This window comes from Hemiscyllium ocellatum, chromosome 1 (assembly GCF_020745735.1).
Source record: "Hemiscyllium ocellatum isolate sHemOce1 chromosome 1, sHemOce1.pat.X.cur, whole genome shotgun sequence".
NCBI classification, from domain to species: Eukaryota; Metazoa; Chordata; class Chondrichthyes; order Orectolobiformes; family Hemiscylliidae; genus Hemiscyllium; species Hemiscyllium ocellatum.
In genome coordinates, this window is record NC_083401.1 from 146,554,969 (window position 1) to 146,570,374 (window position 15,406).

Consider the following 15,406-nt stretch of genomic DNA (forward strand, 5'->3'; position numbering starts at 1 on the left):
CATAATGCAGTGATCATGGGTAACTTTAATCCGCATCTAAACTGGGTAAACCAACTGAGCATCAAAGCTGCAGAGAACAATTTTCTGGTATGTCTTAACAATGGTTTTCTGGAGCAACAGTTTGAAGAGTTGACTGGAGGGCAGACTATTTTAGATCTAGCATTACTTCATGAAAAGGGGCTAATTAATAACCTTGTTGTAAAAGAACCTTTAGGATGAATAGAAAATAATGGTAAAGCCACCAAATCTTAGAACCATTGGGCTGTTCATTCATTAAAGAGACACAATGGGTGGTGGCCTAACCTGAGGCTCACCGCACCGCAGGGGAAGGGAAATGTAGAGAAGGAGATTCCTTCTCAACAAATATGGGAATTGAACCTGCCACATCCGCCAGCTTGTGGGCAACATCACAACCTGCAACAAAGTGTGCACTCATGAATCCTGTGTTAGCTTTTGGGGACTCATTCGGTGTAATGTTAACAGATTGTGTGGAGAGTACTGCTGGAAAAGCACAGCAGATAAGGCAGCATCCAAGGACCAGAAAAATTGACATTTCGGGCAAAAGCCCTTCATCGGGAATTCCTGATGAAGGAAATTTGCCCAAAACGTTGATTTTCCTGCTCCTTGGATGTTGCCTGACTTGCTGTGCTTTTCCAGTACTACTCTAATCTTGAGTCTAATCTCCAGCATCTGGAGAACCCACTTTTGCCTGGATTGTGTGGCAATCCTGTCCAGAGCTAGCATGAGCTTATCAACACACAGAGGTGGCTACCCATTTCCCAGAGGCTGTTGACCTGAGAACCATTCCATCAAAACACCAGTGATGGAATTGACCCAGTTCTTTCACCTAATATGGTCTGCCCATCAAAATGCAGTCAGATCAAAGATCAAATTTCATGTCCAGAATAGGAAGGTATGAGTAACCTTGGCAAAGCCAAGCTAAAGTCTTCACCATATCACCAGCTGTTACAGATGTTGCTGGAATGGTACCACCAAACCTTAAATCCAATGATTGTGCATGGTACCAATGAATACCCTCATGACTGAGATAAAGGACTATATTTTCTTCTGTTTTCCCCTAAGGACTCATCCTGGTCACCAGGGAATTAAAAGTGAAGACATTTTTCTTCAGCTCAATCCCAAATGGTCTACCCTATATCTTGAGACTGTTTCCCCTAGTTCTAACTCTCTAATGAGGGAAAACATCAACCTACATCTAGTCTACCCAGCCCTATTAGTATTTCATACATATCAATTAGATCCCCTCTAAACTATCATGAATACAGGGCCAGTTGAATCAGTCTCTTGTCACAGGACAGACCCGCTAACCCTCGTATCAACCAAGTGAATCTCTGTTGCACTCCCTTTGTGGAGACCAAAACTGTGCACAGTATTCTAGGTGTGGTCTCACCAAGCCTCTGTATAACTGTGCTATGACATCCCTACTTCTGAACTTAAATCCTCTTGCATTGGATACTCAGATCCCTTTGTACATCATCACCTCCCAATATATCATAATTTAAACAATAATCTTCCTTTCGGGTTTTCACACCAAAGTGTAAAAGTTCATATTGAACTACATTATACAGAATTTCCAATATGTTTCCCCACTTACACAACTTTTCAAGATCACCTTGAAGTCTCCCTGCCTTCTCATAGCTCACAATCTCATCTAATTTTACATTATTAACAAATTTTGAAATATAACACTTGGGTTTCCTCATCCATGTCATTGATGTATATCGTGAATAGCTGGAGCCCAAGCACGGATCTTACAATATGACACTAGTCACTGGCTGCCACTCAGCAAAAGACCCATTTATTCCCACTGTCTGTGTTTTCCTGTATAATTGCACTACAAACCTAATACTCTGGAAGGGACAACATACTTCTCAACAGCACATATACATACCACAGCCTTACAAATGAAAGCTTCTGGAAATCCAGTGTCAACATATTTTATATTGAAAAAAGCAATGTGTCTCTGAATCTACCACAGAGTCACAGAGTCAGATAGCATGACAATACTCTTTAGTCCAGAAGAATAGAGTTGAGAATATCAGCCATGATTAAAAGGTGGAGCACTCTCAGTGGGTTACATAGTATAACTCCGCCACATCTCTTATGGTCTTCTGATAGACTAAGACTGTTTTCCTTAGATCATAGGAGATTGAGAGGGGACATGATTGGGATGTATAAGATTATGAGGGGCACAGATAGGGTAGAGAGGAAGAAATTTTTTCTTGATGGAAGGGCGTAGATTTACGATAAGGAGCAGAAGGTTTAGAGGACATGTGAGGATAAACCTTTTCATCCAGAGGATGGTGAGAATCTGATAATTGTTCCAATGAAGCTGCAGAAACCCTCATGGTATTTAAGAAGTATTTAGATGTGTACAAGGTACAAGATGTGCCAATATATACAAGGCTATTTGTCAACTGCTGGAAAATGGGATTAGAATAATTGGGTGGTTGTTTTAGACTGACACAGACTTGATGGACCAAAGAGTCTTTTTCTGTCCTGTAGATCTCTATGCTTGAATAAATACTTTAGTATGACTATAAATAACATCTTCTAAAAAGGAGCTGACTGTTTAACCAAGTACTGGCAGATTTTGATAGTAAGATAAGGAAATGATGCTCTACTTGGATAGGCAGATTCTGGATAGGGTAGAGAAAGAAAAGAGATCCAAGGCTAAGATACAGAAAGGTTGTGACAAAAGATAGGAAGGTGACAAAAAAAAACAAATGCCAGGATTCTTTTGTGAAATGGTGCACCTGAAAAATAGAGAGTTATGTAAATTTTAACTATGGTTAGACCATATTTGGATTACTGTACACAGTTATTCATAGTCATAGAGTTATACAGCATGTAAACAGATCGTTCAGTCCAACTAGTCCATGACGATCATAATCCCAAACTAAACTAATCCCACAATCATGTGCTTGGCCCATATCTCTCTGAATGTTTCTTTTCATGTACTTATCCAAATGTCTTTTTAAAGGTTGTAAACATCCACTACTTACTTCCTCTGGCAGTTCATCCCACATACTAACCACTTTCTGTGTAAAACAAGTTGCCCCTCATGACTTTTTAAAATCTTTCTCCTCTCACATTAACAGTATACCACCTACTCTTGAAATCCCCAACCTATAGAAAAGGCACTTGCCATTCACCCTATCCATACACCTCTTGATCTTATAAACCTCTATAAGGTTATCTCTCAACCTCCAATGCTCCAGTGAAAAAAAGTCCCAACCTCTCTAGCCTCTCCTTATATTGCAAACCCTCCATTTTCAGCAAAATTCTGGTATGTCTCTCCTGATCGTTCGCCAGTTTAAGGATATCCTTCCTATAATAGGGAGACCAGAGCTGGACACATTACTTCAGAAGAGGCCTCACCAACATCTTGTACAATCTCAACATAATGTCCCAACTTCTATACTCAAATGTCCAAGCAATGAAGGCAAGCATGCTAAACAACATCTTAATCACACTATCTATATGTGATGCAAATGTCAAAGAATTATGTACATGAACCTCTCCGTCTCTCTGATATACAATACTACCCAGAGCACTATCTTTGATTGTAACCAAATTTTTGTATACCAAAATGCAATATCTTGCAATTATCCAATTTAAACTCCGTCTGCCACTCTTCAGCCCATTGACCCAAATGATCAAGATCTCTTTGTAATCTTAGATAACTTTCTTCATTGTCCATTATACCATCAACATTTATGTCATTTGCAAACTTGCTAACCATGCTTTCTATATTCTCATCTAAATAATTTATATAAATTAGAAACAAAAATGGATCCAGCACCAATCCCTGTGGAAATCTGCTAGTCAAAGGCCTCCAGTCTGAAAAACAACCTTCCACCATCACTCTGTCTCCCGGCATTAAGCCAATTTTGTATCCAAGCTCATCCTGAATCCATGTAATCCAACTTTATTAATTAGTCTGCCATGTTAATTCCTCAAAAAACTCAATCAAGTTTGTGAAACACAATTTCCCTCACACAAAACTATGTTGACTTTTGTGAACATAGAACACAGAACAGTACAGCACAGTACAGGCCATTCAGCCCACGATGCTGTGCCGAACATCTGGGCTCCAAATCAACCAAAATTTGAAATGAATAAGAAAGAAAGCATCAATTCAGAACATTTTGCAGAGCCTAGACACTCAACAAAACATAAGACATTTTGGTTTTGAAACAAACTTTGTAAACCACAGAATAACATCTGCACCACTAACAGTTTTCTGCAATCCTTCAATAGTCAACGGATTTATTGTGCCTGTACTCAATCATTCTTTGTCTCTTCAAATGCATGTAAATCCTATCTTTCAGAATCACTTCCAACAAAATGGTCTGGTCTTTATATTAAGTTAAGGGTACAAAATCATATAAAGAGAAGATGCAAAAAAAAAATTCAAAACTGGAAGAATATATTTTTCAAGACAAACTGAAGAAACCAGGGCGCTCTCCTTCTAAAAGAGAAGGCTGAGACATGACTTGATAGGGGCTATTAAAATGACAAAATTATTAGACAAGGTAGGTGTAGAGAAAATGTTACTACTTAAATGGCAATCGAAAACTATAGGTCAGAAATAGAAGATACTTACTTATGAACCTTATAGCAAACACAGGTGTAATTTCTTTATGCTACTACAATAAGGCAAATATTGTAAATGTATTTAATGGGAAAGAAGGGAGACAGAAGTAATGTGTTAGATGAAATAGAGTCATCCTTACAAGTCCATAAACGTCACTATAGGGCAATAGACAATAGACAATAGGTGCAGGAGTAGGCCAATCTGTCCTACGAGCCTGCACCACTATTCATTATGGTCATGGCTGATCATTCTCAATCAGTATCCTGTTCCTGCATTATCTCCATAACCCTTGATTCCACTATCCTTGAGAGCTCTATCCAATTCTTTCTTAAATGAATCCAGAGACTGGCCTCCACTGCCTTCTGGGGCAGAGCATTCCACACACCCACCACTCTCTGGGTGAAGAAGTTTCTCCTCATCTCTGTCCTAAATGGCCTACCCCTTATTTTTAAGCTGTGTCCTCTGGTTCAGGACTCACCCATCAGTGGAAACATGTTTCCTGCCTCCAGAGTGTCCAATCCTTTAATAATCTTATATGTCTCAGTCAGATCCCCTCTCAGTCTTCTAAACTCAAGGGCATACAAGCCCAATCGCTCCAATCTTTCAACATAAGATAGTCCCGCCATTCTTAGGAATTGACCTTGTGAATCTATGCTGCACTCCCTCAATAGCCAGAATGTCTTTCCTCAAATTTGGAGACCAGAACTGCACACAATATTCCAGGTGTGGTCTCACCAGGGCCCTGTACAGCTGCAGAAGAACCTCTTTGCTTCTATACTCATTTCCTTCTTGTTATGAAGGCCAGCATGCTATTAGCTTTCTTCACTACCTGCTGTACCTGCATGCTTGCCTTCATTGACTGGTGTACAAGAACACCCAGTTCTCTTTGTACTGCCCCTTTACCTAACTTGACTCCATTTAGGTAGTAACCTGCCTTCCTGTTCTTTCCACCAAAGTGGATAACCATACATTTATCCACATTAAAACTGCATCTGCCATGCATCTGTCCACTCACCTAACCTGTAATCTCCTAACAACCTCCTCACAATTCACCCTGCCACCCAGCTTTGTATCATCAGCAAATTTGCTAATGTTACTATTAATACCATCTTCTATATCATTAATATATATTGCAAAAAGCTACGGTCCCAGCACTGATCCCTGCGGTACTGCACTGGTCACTGCCTGCCATTCCGAAATGGAGCCATTTATCACTACTCTTTGTTTCCTGTCAGCCAACCAATTTTCAATCCAAGTCAATATTTGCCCCCAATACCATGCACCCTAATTTTGCTCACTAACCTCCTATGTGGGACTTTATCAAAGGCTCTCTGAAACACTTCATCCACTGGATCTCCCTTGTCCATCTTCAGAGTTACATTCTCAAAAAATTCCAGAAGATTAGTCAAGCATGATTTCTCCTTCATAAATCCATGCTGACTCTGACCTATCCTCTTACTGCTGTCCAGATGTGTCGTAGTTTCATCCTTTATAATTGACTCCAGCATCTTTTCCACCACTGAGATCAGACTAACTGGTCTATAATTTCCTGCTTTCTCTGTCGCTCCTTTCTTAAAAAGTGGTACAACATTAGCCACCCTCCAATCTGCAGGAACTTATCCTGAATCTATCAAACTCTGGAAAATAATCAGTTGGGCACTTTCAGGGAATGATATTTGACACATTTGACACTAAAACCTAATTAAAGGAAATAGATTTAAAGGAACATACTAAAAGAGATGTCAAAGATAGTGAAGCTGAGAGGGTTAAGGAGATGTGACAATGGAAATCAATGACGTACGAGAAGCCAGACCTAGTGAGCACTGAATTAATATTGCATTGTTCGGCTGAAGGATTTAAAGCAATATATTTCAATATGCACAGATGTTCCAATCAATGGATCTCTCTGAATCATCAATATTCTCTCAAAACATGAAGTATCACAAATATTTTAATAAGCACCTCAACACTTTCACTCATTCATGTTAATTTTACTTCTTTTGAAAATCAATAATATTTCATACCATGGTATATTTGGATTCTTTCATTAATATAATCTCTTTTTATAGGGATCTCAACATATGAATTAATCAATTGGTCATGTACATTTGTTTATAAATTAGCATTATAGTCAATGTGTATTTATTTGTGTGCAGCTGTGGATCCCTGGATGATAGTGTTAATGATATTACTGGAAATGGTTGTCATTATGATTAATATCTTTCAATGTGTCTTTGTTTTTATAAAGGAATAAATAAACCCAAAGATTATAATGAAGGTAAGTTAAGACTTTTTTTTGGAGAGAATGTTATTTTAGTTTTCTTCTGAAGTATTTTCAGCTATGTTTGTTATTTATGATCTCTCACTTTGTCAAACACCTTGAGACTGAGACATCAATGACTTTGATAATTTTCTTCTCATCCAAACAGATTGGGCTGAACCTTACTAAATTTTGGTGTCAACTTGTTGAGTTTCATGAAAAAAGTTCTCTCTGTGAGGGTCTAGTGAATTTTCTTGTACAATCACTACAATAATGAAGTACCCACCACACTCCTATAATGCCTCCAGACAGATCTCCATTGACTGCCTGGAAGGACCCAGTTGTAAAAAAGTTCAAAACAAGTTTGCAGTCACTGGGATGGGATGGCTATTTGTTCCTTCAGATCGCAGGTTCTATCCCAGCAGTTGACACAGATCAGTGACAGTGTTTCAGGACATCCTCAGTGTCCCAGGACATCCTCAGTGTCAATGCACCCCACTCACCTGGAAAAAACTGCATTGCAGATGAAAGATTCTGACCCTCTTGTACCTTGTGAAGAATCCTTCAGCTGTGAGTGAGCATTATAATGCTCATATTGATTCTGTCACCCAGTGGCTGGGGGGAGCTGCTGCTCCTGCGTTTGCTGGACCATCTGTTTCTCCTCCATTTCTGAGAGCCTTTGTTGCATCACAGCAAACCTGCTGCTGTGCCTGGGCTCTTCAGTCTCACTGACACTGCCCCTCTGGGTGGGCAACAGAGGAAACAGAATAGGCTTCTTATTAATGTGGGCAATCAGCATTTACATCACTCACAAATGACAACTGAACATAGTCCTCTCTACAGTGGGACATGGAGCACTCCAACACAAAGTGACATAAAATGACTTATTTTGACATTGGACTTTACTTCGACAAGTGCTCTGTCAGTCATGTGGCAAATAGATAAATACAGTGTTAAGTGCTGCATGCGTAATAAACCCTTCTCCTCCTAGCACCCATCATCCTTGTAAGATATCTTGCATTGCACTTACAGTTCAGGTTGAAGGGGAATCACTTCTATGCCCCTGTGCACCTTATGAGGTCTGCACTAGTTGAATGTGTTGTGCCTCTTTTGGGGTGATTTTTGCTTCACACAGACATTGTTTTTCATATTGCAAGGACCAGTAATGTAGCCAACATTACTTGTGACCAGTATTCACTTCCACCACCCCACCCCCCCCACCCCCACCCCCAACTCCCTCCCACCCCCACCGGCCCAAAAGTTGCACAGTGTGTGCAGTTCACATGTCTGATGATATGATTGTAAATAATGCAAACCTGCATTCTTCTCTCTAAAAGTACAGTGCTTGCTATGGAATGTCACTGGGAAATGGGACATTCTGGCCTCATTCTTGTCACAGTTGCTTATCTGACATGCTAAAGATGCAATTAGTGCACACAATATAATGGCCATGAAGCTTGAGGCTGTCACTCACACTCCCTTTGCTCTTGCTGTCCCCATGTCCCTGATAAATTTTAAACTCCCTCTATTTTCATTGAGCCCTTTGCATTAGTATTAATGTTACCACAACACCTAGAAGCTGTGGCTTTGGAAATTCCCATGCCCCTGTTGGCTCTATGCTCTTCCCATATTGAGGCCATATTGTCTGAACATCATGCTGTCTGGAGCTCCCAGTCCCTTCCTATTCACCGAGGTCCACCGTGCTATCTATACTTGCCCCGTCACTATCACCATATCCGCAGCAACCCAATATACAATGAAGTTCATCCCTAGACTCAAGTTGCCCGCTTTCCCTTGAACTCCCCAGACTGCTCCCAATAAGCCTGCTGAACGTTATTGAGCAAATCCGAGACTTGCTTTGACCATCCCCCCCTCCCTACCCCACCCTGAGACTGACTTGTCAGGAGTGACTAAGATTCACTCCCAAGACTGATGTCTTAACTACACATCAACTGAACTGCCTGTAACCCCCGGACTGTTTGAATTGATTTGCACGACTAATCTGCAAGGACAGAAATCCCTGGTGTCTGGTAGTACCAGGTGCCTGACCAAACTCCTGGTGTATAATCAGATGAGCCCTTTGACTGACCGTAAACCCCTTCACCACACTAAAGACTGCTGCTTCCCCTACCCCCCTCTCCATTTGGCTCTCACATGTGGTTTACAAGGCTTGAAATACAGCCTGTAAAATTCTTTTGTGGGCGTCGCTAGCAAGGCCAGCATTTGTTGCTCATTCCTACATGCCCTTGAACTGAGTGATTTTCTACAGCATCTCAAAGAACAGATTTTTAAAGAATCAACCAAGTTGCTGTAGGCCTGAGGTCACATGTAGGTAAGAATGGTATCTTTCTTTCCCATAGGGCATCAGTGAAGCAGATGGAGTTTCTTGCTCACCATCACTGAAACCAGCCTAAGAATCAGGACATATTAACTGGATTCAAATTCCACAAGCTGCTGTGGTGGGATTTGAACCTGTGTCTGCATTGCATTAAACTAGGTCTCTAGTCCAGTGACATTTACCCAGCACACAATCTTCCCATAATTAATTGCTTTAGCTACGTACCCTGCTGGCCGATGCAGTTGATCTGTCATTGAGCTAGACCTGTGGCATACAGTAACTTGTGCACCCCGTTGACTCTTCAGTGACTCCCATGGGCAGAAGCTGCCTGCCTCTGCTTCTGCACTGAAATAGCAATGCAAACAAGCTGTCGGCTAGTAAGTGCGCATTAAAGACCCTGTGCACTGAGAAAGCAATATGGGCCATAAAGAGGCTGCAAGCCAGTGCTGAAGTCAGGTAGTTCAACAGGAAAGTAATGTGAACTAGATGGGGGCTGAGAAGAATCTAAATGAGTGGTGATGTGCGTGAATGCTAAGAGAGCAAGCGAAGTGCCATAAGATGCATCTGGTGTCCCAAAACTAGTAGAAACATGCAAGTCACATGTGACCCTAAACAAGGAGAGTGCAGGTAAGTGGAGTTGAAATGCCTATCAGCCATGATTAAATGGCGGAGTGGATGCAATGGGCCGAATGGCCTTACTTCCACTCCTATGTATTATAACTTTATGGTCTAAATTCCAAAGTGTCTAAGACTGAACTCTCAGTTGGACTAAAAGAAGGCATGGTGATATAGGGTGTCTAGTGATTTGCCAATGCCAACTGGTGTGAACAAAGGAGGTAGCTGTGGAGCAGACAGGGATGGGGGTGTGAAGAAGCACTTGGTCAAAGGCCAAGATAAGCTGCCTGTGCCAGATAACTGCTCTGATTAATATGTGGGGAATTTATGCAGTCGAGTTTCTCAATGAAGGAACAGAGAATTAGAAGTGGCTATAAGGTAAAAGTTGTGAGGTCAAGGCATGGGAATAAAGTAATTGTTGCTTGATGGCAAGGTTCTGATATTGCCATTTACGGTTTGATGCAAACACTTCTCTCAACATGAGAATCTGATTTTTTACATCTCAATGCATCGCTTCATCTTCTTCACCATTGCTCTTGACCTCACCAGGGAGGGAAAATTTGCTGCACAAAGTGCTTGGACTTAGCTTGATATTAAATGAGAAATAGATTGAGCTTCCCACAATGGATAGGTGATGGCATTTACTTACTAGACCTCAGATAAAGAATGGTGACTTTTAGGTGGTATCAGGGAATGACTTGCACCTTTTCCACCATAGCACAAACCTTAATTATTAGCAGAGAAGGGGCAAAATTGCAAAAACAAGTAACTGAATGAGAAACAATAGGTTTTACTCTAGTATGTCTAATTACCATCTTAGAAACCAATCGAGGTAATTTTCCTATTAACTGAATAAACAAAACATGTAAAATCATTTCAGTACTGTTGCAGTTCTTGAGAGTGAAAAATAAACCCTGTTTGCAGTGATCTTTGGGCTTTGTTGATTAATAGAGACAAGAAAGGTTTGGTCCATAATTCAATTTAATGTACAATCTCATGCCATGTCATTCTCACCAGTTCATATGCCCTGAGGTTGTTTCTAGTATAATCTTCAATGGTTTTGTTCTCTTCCAGCAGAGGGCCACTTGGGACAAGGCAGATAGACAGCCGCTGGGAGCTCACAATTCATTGGTCTAGATGAGCTAGATACTGTTAGCAATTCTTGCCTGCATGAACCTTCCACTATGTATAGTAAAAATGTGTATCTTGAAAAGCAAAGGAACTGATTTCCATTCTCCAGTAGCAGTATACAGTGAAATCTTGTGAGCTACAGTTCATTTTCAATCATCAGATTTTTCCCATGGACTGATCAGCTTACAACAGGGATTAAATAAGGAACAGGGAAGATATGAGATATTCTGTTAATTTGGTACCACCATTAAATGCTGGTCAATGTCAAAGTTATCTCCATTGATTAGGAGACTTGTCTCCAATTTATTTCTGCCAGTGTTGAAAAACAATGGTCTATGTAAACTGGCTTGAACCTGGTGCATTACAAGGTTGATAAACACAGTGTGCATTTCACATTACCTTTAGAAAGAATACTGCTCAAGTCATCACTTACTAAAATATCCTGTGGGATTTCAAATGTTACCAGAGACACACACACCTCAAAGAGAATTAAAAGGCTTATAGGAGGTGAAGAAGCTTTACAAGTAAGTTTATATTTCTCATTTCATGAAGTTTAACTGACTTTTTTGCTTTTTAAGAACATGAGTAGATTTTAACTCTGTACAATACTGTAAAACACTTGAGAATGGGTCAGCAGCCAGATATCTCTCCCAATATTTCTTAGCATTGTCCTCCAGGCATCTCCTCTGCAACTAGTAGGACAAGAGTGTGGGGCTGGAAAAGCACAGCCAGTCAGGCAGCATCCAAGGAGCAGGAGAGTCGATGTTTCAAGCACAAGGTCTTCATCAAGAATTCCTGCTGTGCTCTTCCAGCACCAGACTCTTCGACTCTGATCTCCAACATCTGCAGTCCTCACTTTCTCCATCCAGTAGGACAAGGACACTGAACAGCCGAGTTCACAGGCTAAGACTACAAACTTGAAACTTCAATGGTCCCACCAGAGCTAACAAGAGCTAACACTATCCTCTTACTCTCTACTCATATCCTTAACTGGAGTCTCATAGTTGTCACCTCTGTGCTTCCCTTCATTCTCTGTAATCATTGCACCACAATTAATCCATCTTCTTCACTTCACATTTTCATACTCACAACTGCTGCAACCCTTAATGTCCATTTGTTTGCTCAAGGGGACATGAGTTCAAATCCCAGTATGGAAACTGGTGAAATTTGAATTCAACTAAAAAAAACAATCTCTGGAATACAAAACTAGCTTAATATTTTTGAATCAACACTGTTGTTAGAAAGGAGGCTTCATGTTGTGAATTACCAGACACGAGTGTATTGGTATTTGGGCTGAAAGAGACAATACCACAAATGTCAGCTTGCTGAGGGGCATACTCATTCACAGAGGCCCCAGTGATATCCTAGAACCAGGCCCTGCATATAAATCAAGAAAAATGAGCATATGATAGGTGTAGTGGATGGAGAACATGTGTGCAGGTTAGTGAAAAGTGAGTGGGTATGTAAAAGAAACAAAATTGGAAGGGCATGGATTTAAAGCAATGTGCAAATAAAGCAAGGATGATGTGTCCAAAGATATGTTGGCTAGTTGGATTGGCTGTGCTAAAGTGTCTAGGCTAGGGGGTTAGCCATGGGAAATGCAGGGCTACAGGGATAGGGTAGTGACTCATAGAACCCCTACAGTATGGAAACAAGCTCTTTGGCCCAGCAGATCCATACTGACCTTCTAAAGAGTATCCCACCCAGACTTATTCCCCTATTACTCTACATTATCCCCCTAACTAACACTCCTAACCTACATATCCCTGAACACTATGGGCAATTTAGCATGGCCAATTCACCTAACCTGCATATCTTTGGATTCTGGGAGAACACCAGAGCACCCGGAGGAAACCCACGCAGACAAGGGGAGAAGGTACAATTTTACACAGACAGTCATCCAAGGTTGGAATTAAACCCAGATCCCTGGTGCTGTGAGGCAGCAGTGCTAAACACTGAGGTAGTGGGGTGGGTCTGGTTAGGATGTCCTTCAGAGAGTCAGAATGGACTTGATGGGCCAAAAGGCCTGCTTCCACAATGTAGGGATTCCCTGAATAGGAAGGGTTTAGTGGCATATATGCCAAATGCTGGCAAATGGGACCAGATCAGTTTAAGATATTTGGTCAACATGGATGAGTTGTATCAAAGGGTCTGTTTCCATCCTGCATGTCTCTATGACTCTATATAAGAAAAATCTTCTTCACACAGTGAGTTATTTGGGTATGGAATACACCACTTAGAAATATGGTGGAGCAAATTCAATTGAGGTACTGAAGAGGACATTGGAGGATTTTTGGATAGTAATGTTGGACAGGGAAATAGGGAAAAGACACGAGATTGGCTCTAGATAATAGAGTTGGTACAGGAACAATGGGCCCAATGGAATCCTTCTGCACCGTCACTTCTCTGTGATTCTGTGAATGTCTTAAAGCCTAGAGGTGTCTTGTTCCACGATGTATTAAAAACATATAGAACCCATTCTGAACAACATTGACCAAGTGGGTAGTTAAAAAAATATGATAACATTGATCGTTATCATGGAGGAGTGCAGATAATTTCCATATTTGTAGTAATTATTATTTTATGATATGGAGTAACCCCCCCCCCCCCCCACCCACTAATTTAAACCAGCAACACAGAAAAGATTCACCCCGCGCAGTAATCTGTTAAAATTTGAGGCCAAAAACCATCCCCAAAGTCACAATTTAAAGTACAAAAAAAAGTAAGAACTTTATTCTTTACGTCTAACAAAGAATAATCAATTAACAACTATTTACAACTCCTTTCTCTAACCTATCTTTTACTTCCCCCTCTATCATACTGGGCCAATAAAAACCCCAATTAAGATTTATCAAAAAATTCAAATTTCAAAACCAGCCAGCTATCAAATCTTCTTTGTATGTTCCTCTGTCTTCTTCTTCTTCTTCTTCTTCTTCTTTGGGTTTCTGTTTCACAGATCGTTGCTAGATAAAGGTATCTTTAAGGGAGCTATTCTCAGTCAGTCTGCATATATTGGTGGCGTGGCAGTTCTCCAAACATACAATTTGTTTAATTGAACCCCAAAGCATTGGATCATTTCATTGGTCCTAATATTGTCAAAATACAAAATGCAAACTTGATTGGAATTGGATTTGGGCATGATATAAACTGATTAGCTGAATTTGAATTTGTTTTTTTCTGTCTCATAGCAACCCAGATACTGTTAGCTGCTGGGTCAAATGTTACATTGTAAATTCTCCAGCACACATTAAGAGAGCTATTCTACAGGTAGCCTACATATGTTGGTGGCTTCGCAGTTCTCCTCCAACTGTTCAATTTGTTTAATTTTTATACCCCAAAGCATCAGATCATTTCATTGGTCTTAGTATTGTCAAAATACCAAATTCAAACTTGATTGGAGTTTAGTATCTTGGGGCATGATTTAATTTCATTGGCTGAATTTGAATTTTCTTTTTGTCTTGTGGCAACCCATCTATTGCTAGCTGCTGGATCAAATGTTATATTGTAAATTATCCAGCACTCTGTGTGCTTGCTAAGTCCTTCAACTCTCTTAAAGGTACAGTATACCTCTACACCTTCATAATAATTACCACAGAACTACAATCCAGTGGACATTTGTCTGTCAGACCCAATGTTGACAGCAGCATTTTAGAATGTTCTCTATACTTGTGCAGAACTGTAAGGTGATCTTAACTCTAGGGTAGAACAACTTGCTGTCCTCTATCAGGAGGATGGTACACCAAACACCTATACAGATGGACCACCACTTACCTCATTAGTTTTGGACAGTCAGCTGGGTCAGGCTGCCACAGCAAGCAAGAAGTTCCACAGCCTGCAATTAGTTCCCCAACACTTAGCTGCTTGAGTTTAGCTCCACAGCCATTGGAAATATCTTCACCCTTTATGGTACATTTTTGATATTACTATTTGGATATTGAGAGAAACAGAACTCACTCACAAATCAATCAGCCTGAGACAAAACCTTGGAAACAAGAACAATTTATTACAGCCTTGCAAGGACCGGACACTTCTGCAATCAAGCAAAACAGAGTGTTTTAGTTTTCTTATTCAGTTTACAAGTTGCGGAATCATGCCTCCCTTTTCTCATCCTATCATAAGCCGATTACCTCACTTGTTAGTTATTTTCTTACCTGGCCATCCTGCTGTCCTTATCTGCATTCTTTGTTCTTTGTTTGTTACAGCTTGTTCTTTAATCCAGTTTCTCTTATCGTACTATAAACTTTATTGTGAAATGCCCCTGCTGCTTCTTTTTGTGGTCAACTACAACACTTTAAAGTTATTTCCTAACTTAAAACTATTTTCTTTAAAAGACCCTCTATATTCATTAAAGTCTTAGCCTTAAGTATGCTCCATGCTACAAGAATTCCGCGACCGTTTGTATAATGTTCCCCTTCCCTCCCCCCCACTACTCCCCCTCACC

At 40.5% G+C, this 15,406-nt stretch overlaps 1 protein-coding gene across 1 annotated transcript in view; it reads left to right on the forward strand.

The window, feature by feature from the left end:
- Positions 1-15,406, forward strand: part of cfi (complement factor I) — a 60,594-nt gene that overhangs the window by 23,137 nt on the left and 22,051 nt on the right. Inside the window, exons 7-8 of the mRNA XM_060829042.1 lie at positions 6,870-6,899; positions 11,371-11,489. Coding sequence (XP_060685025.1) covers positions 6,870-6,899; positions 11,371-11,489 — 149 coding nt within the window. The remainder of the gene's footprint in view (positions 1-6,869; positions 6,900-11,370; positions 11,490-15,406) is intronic.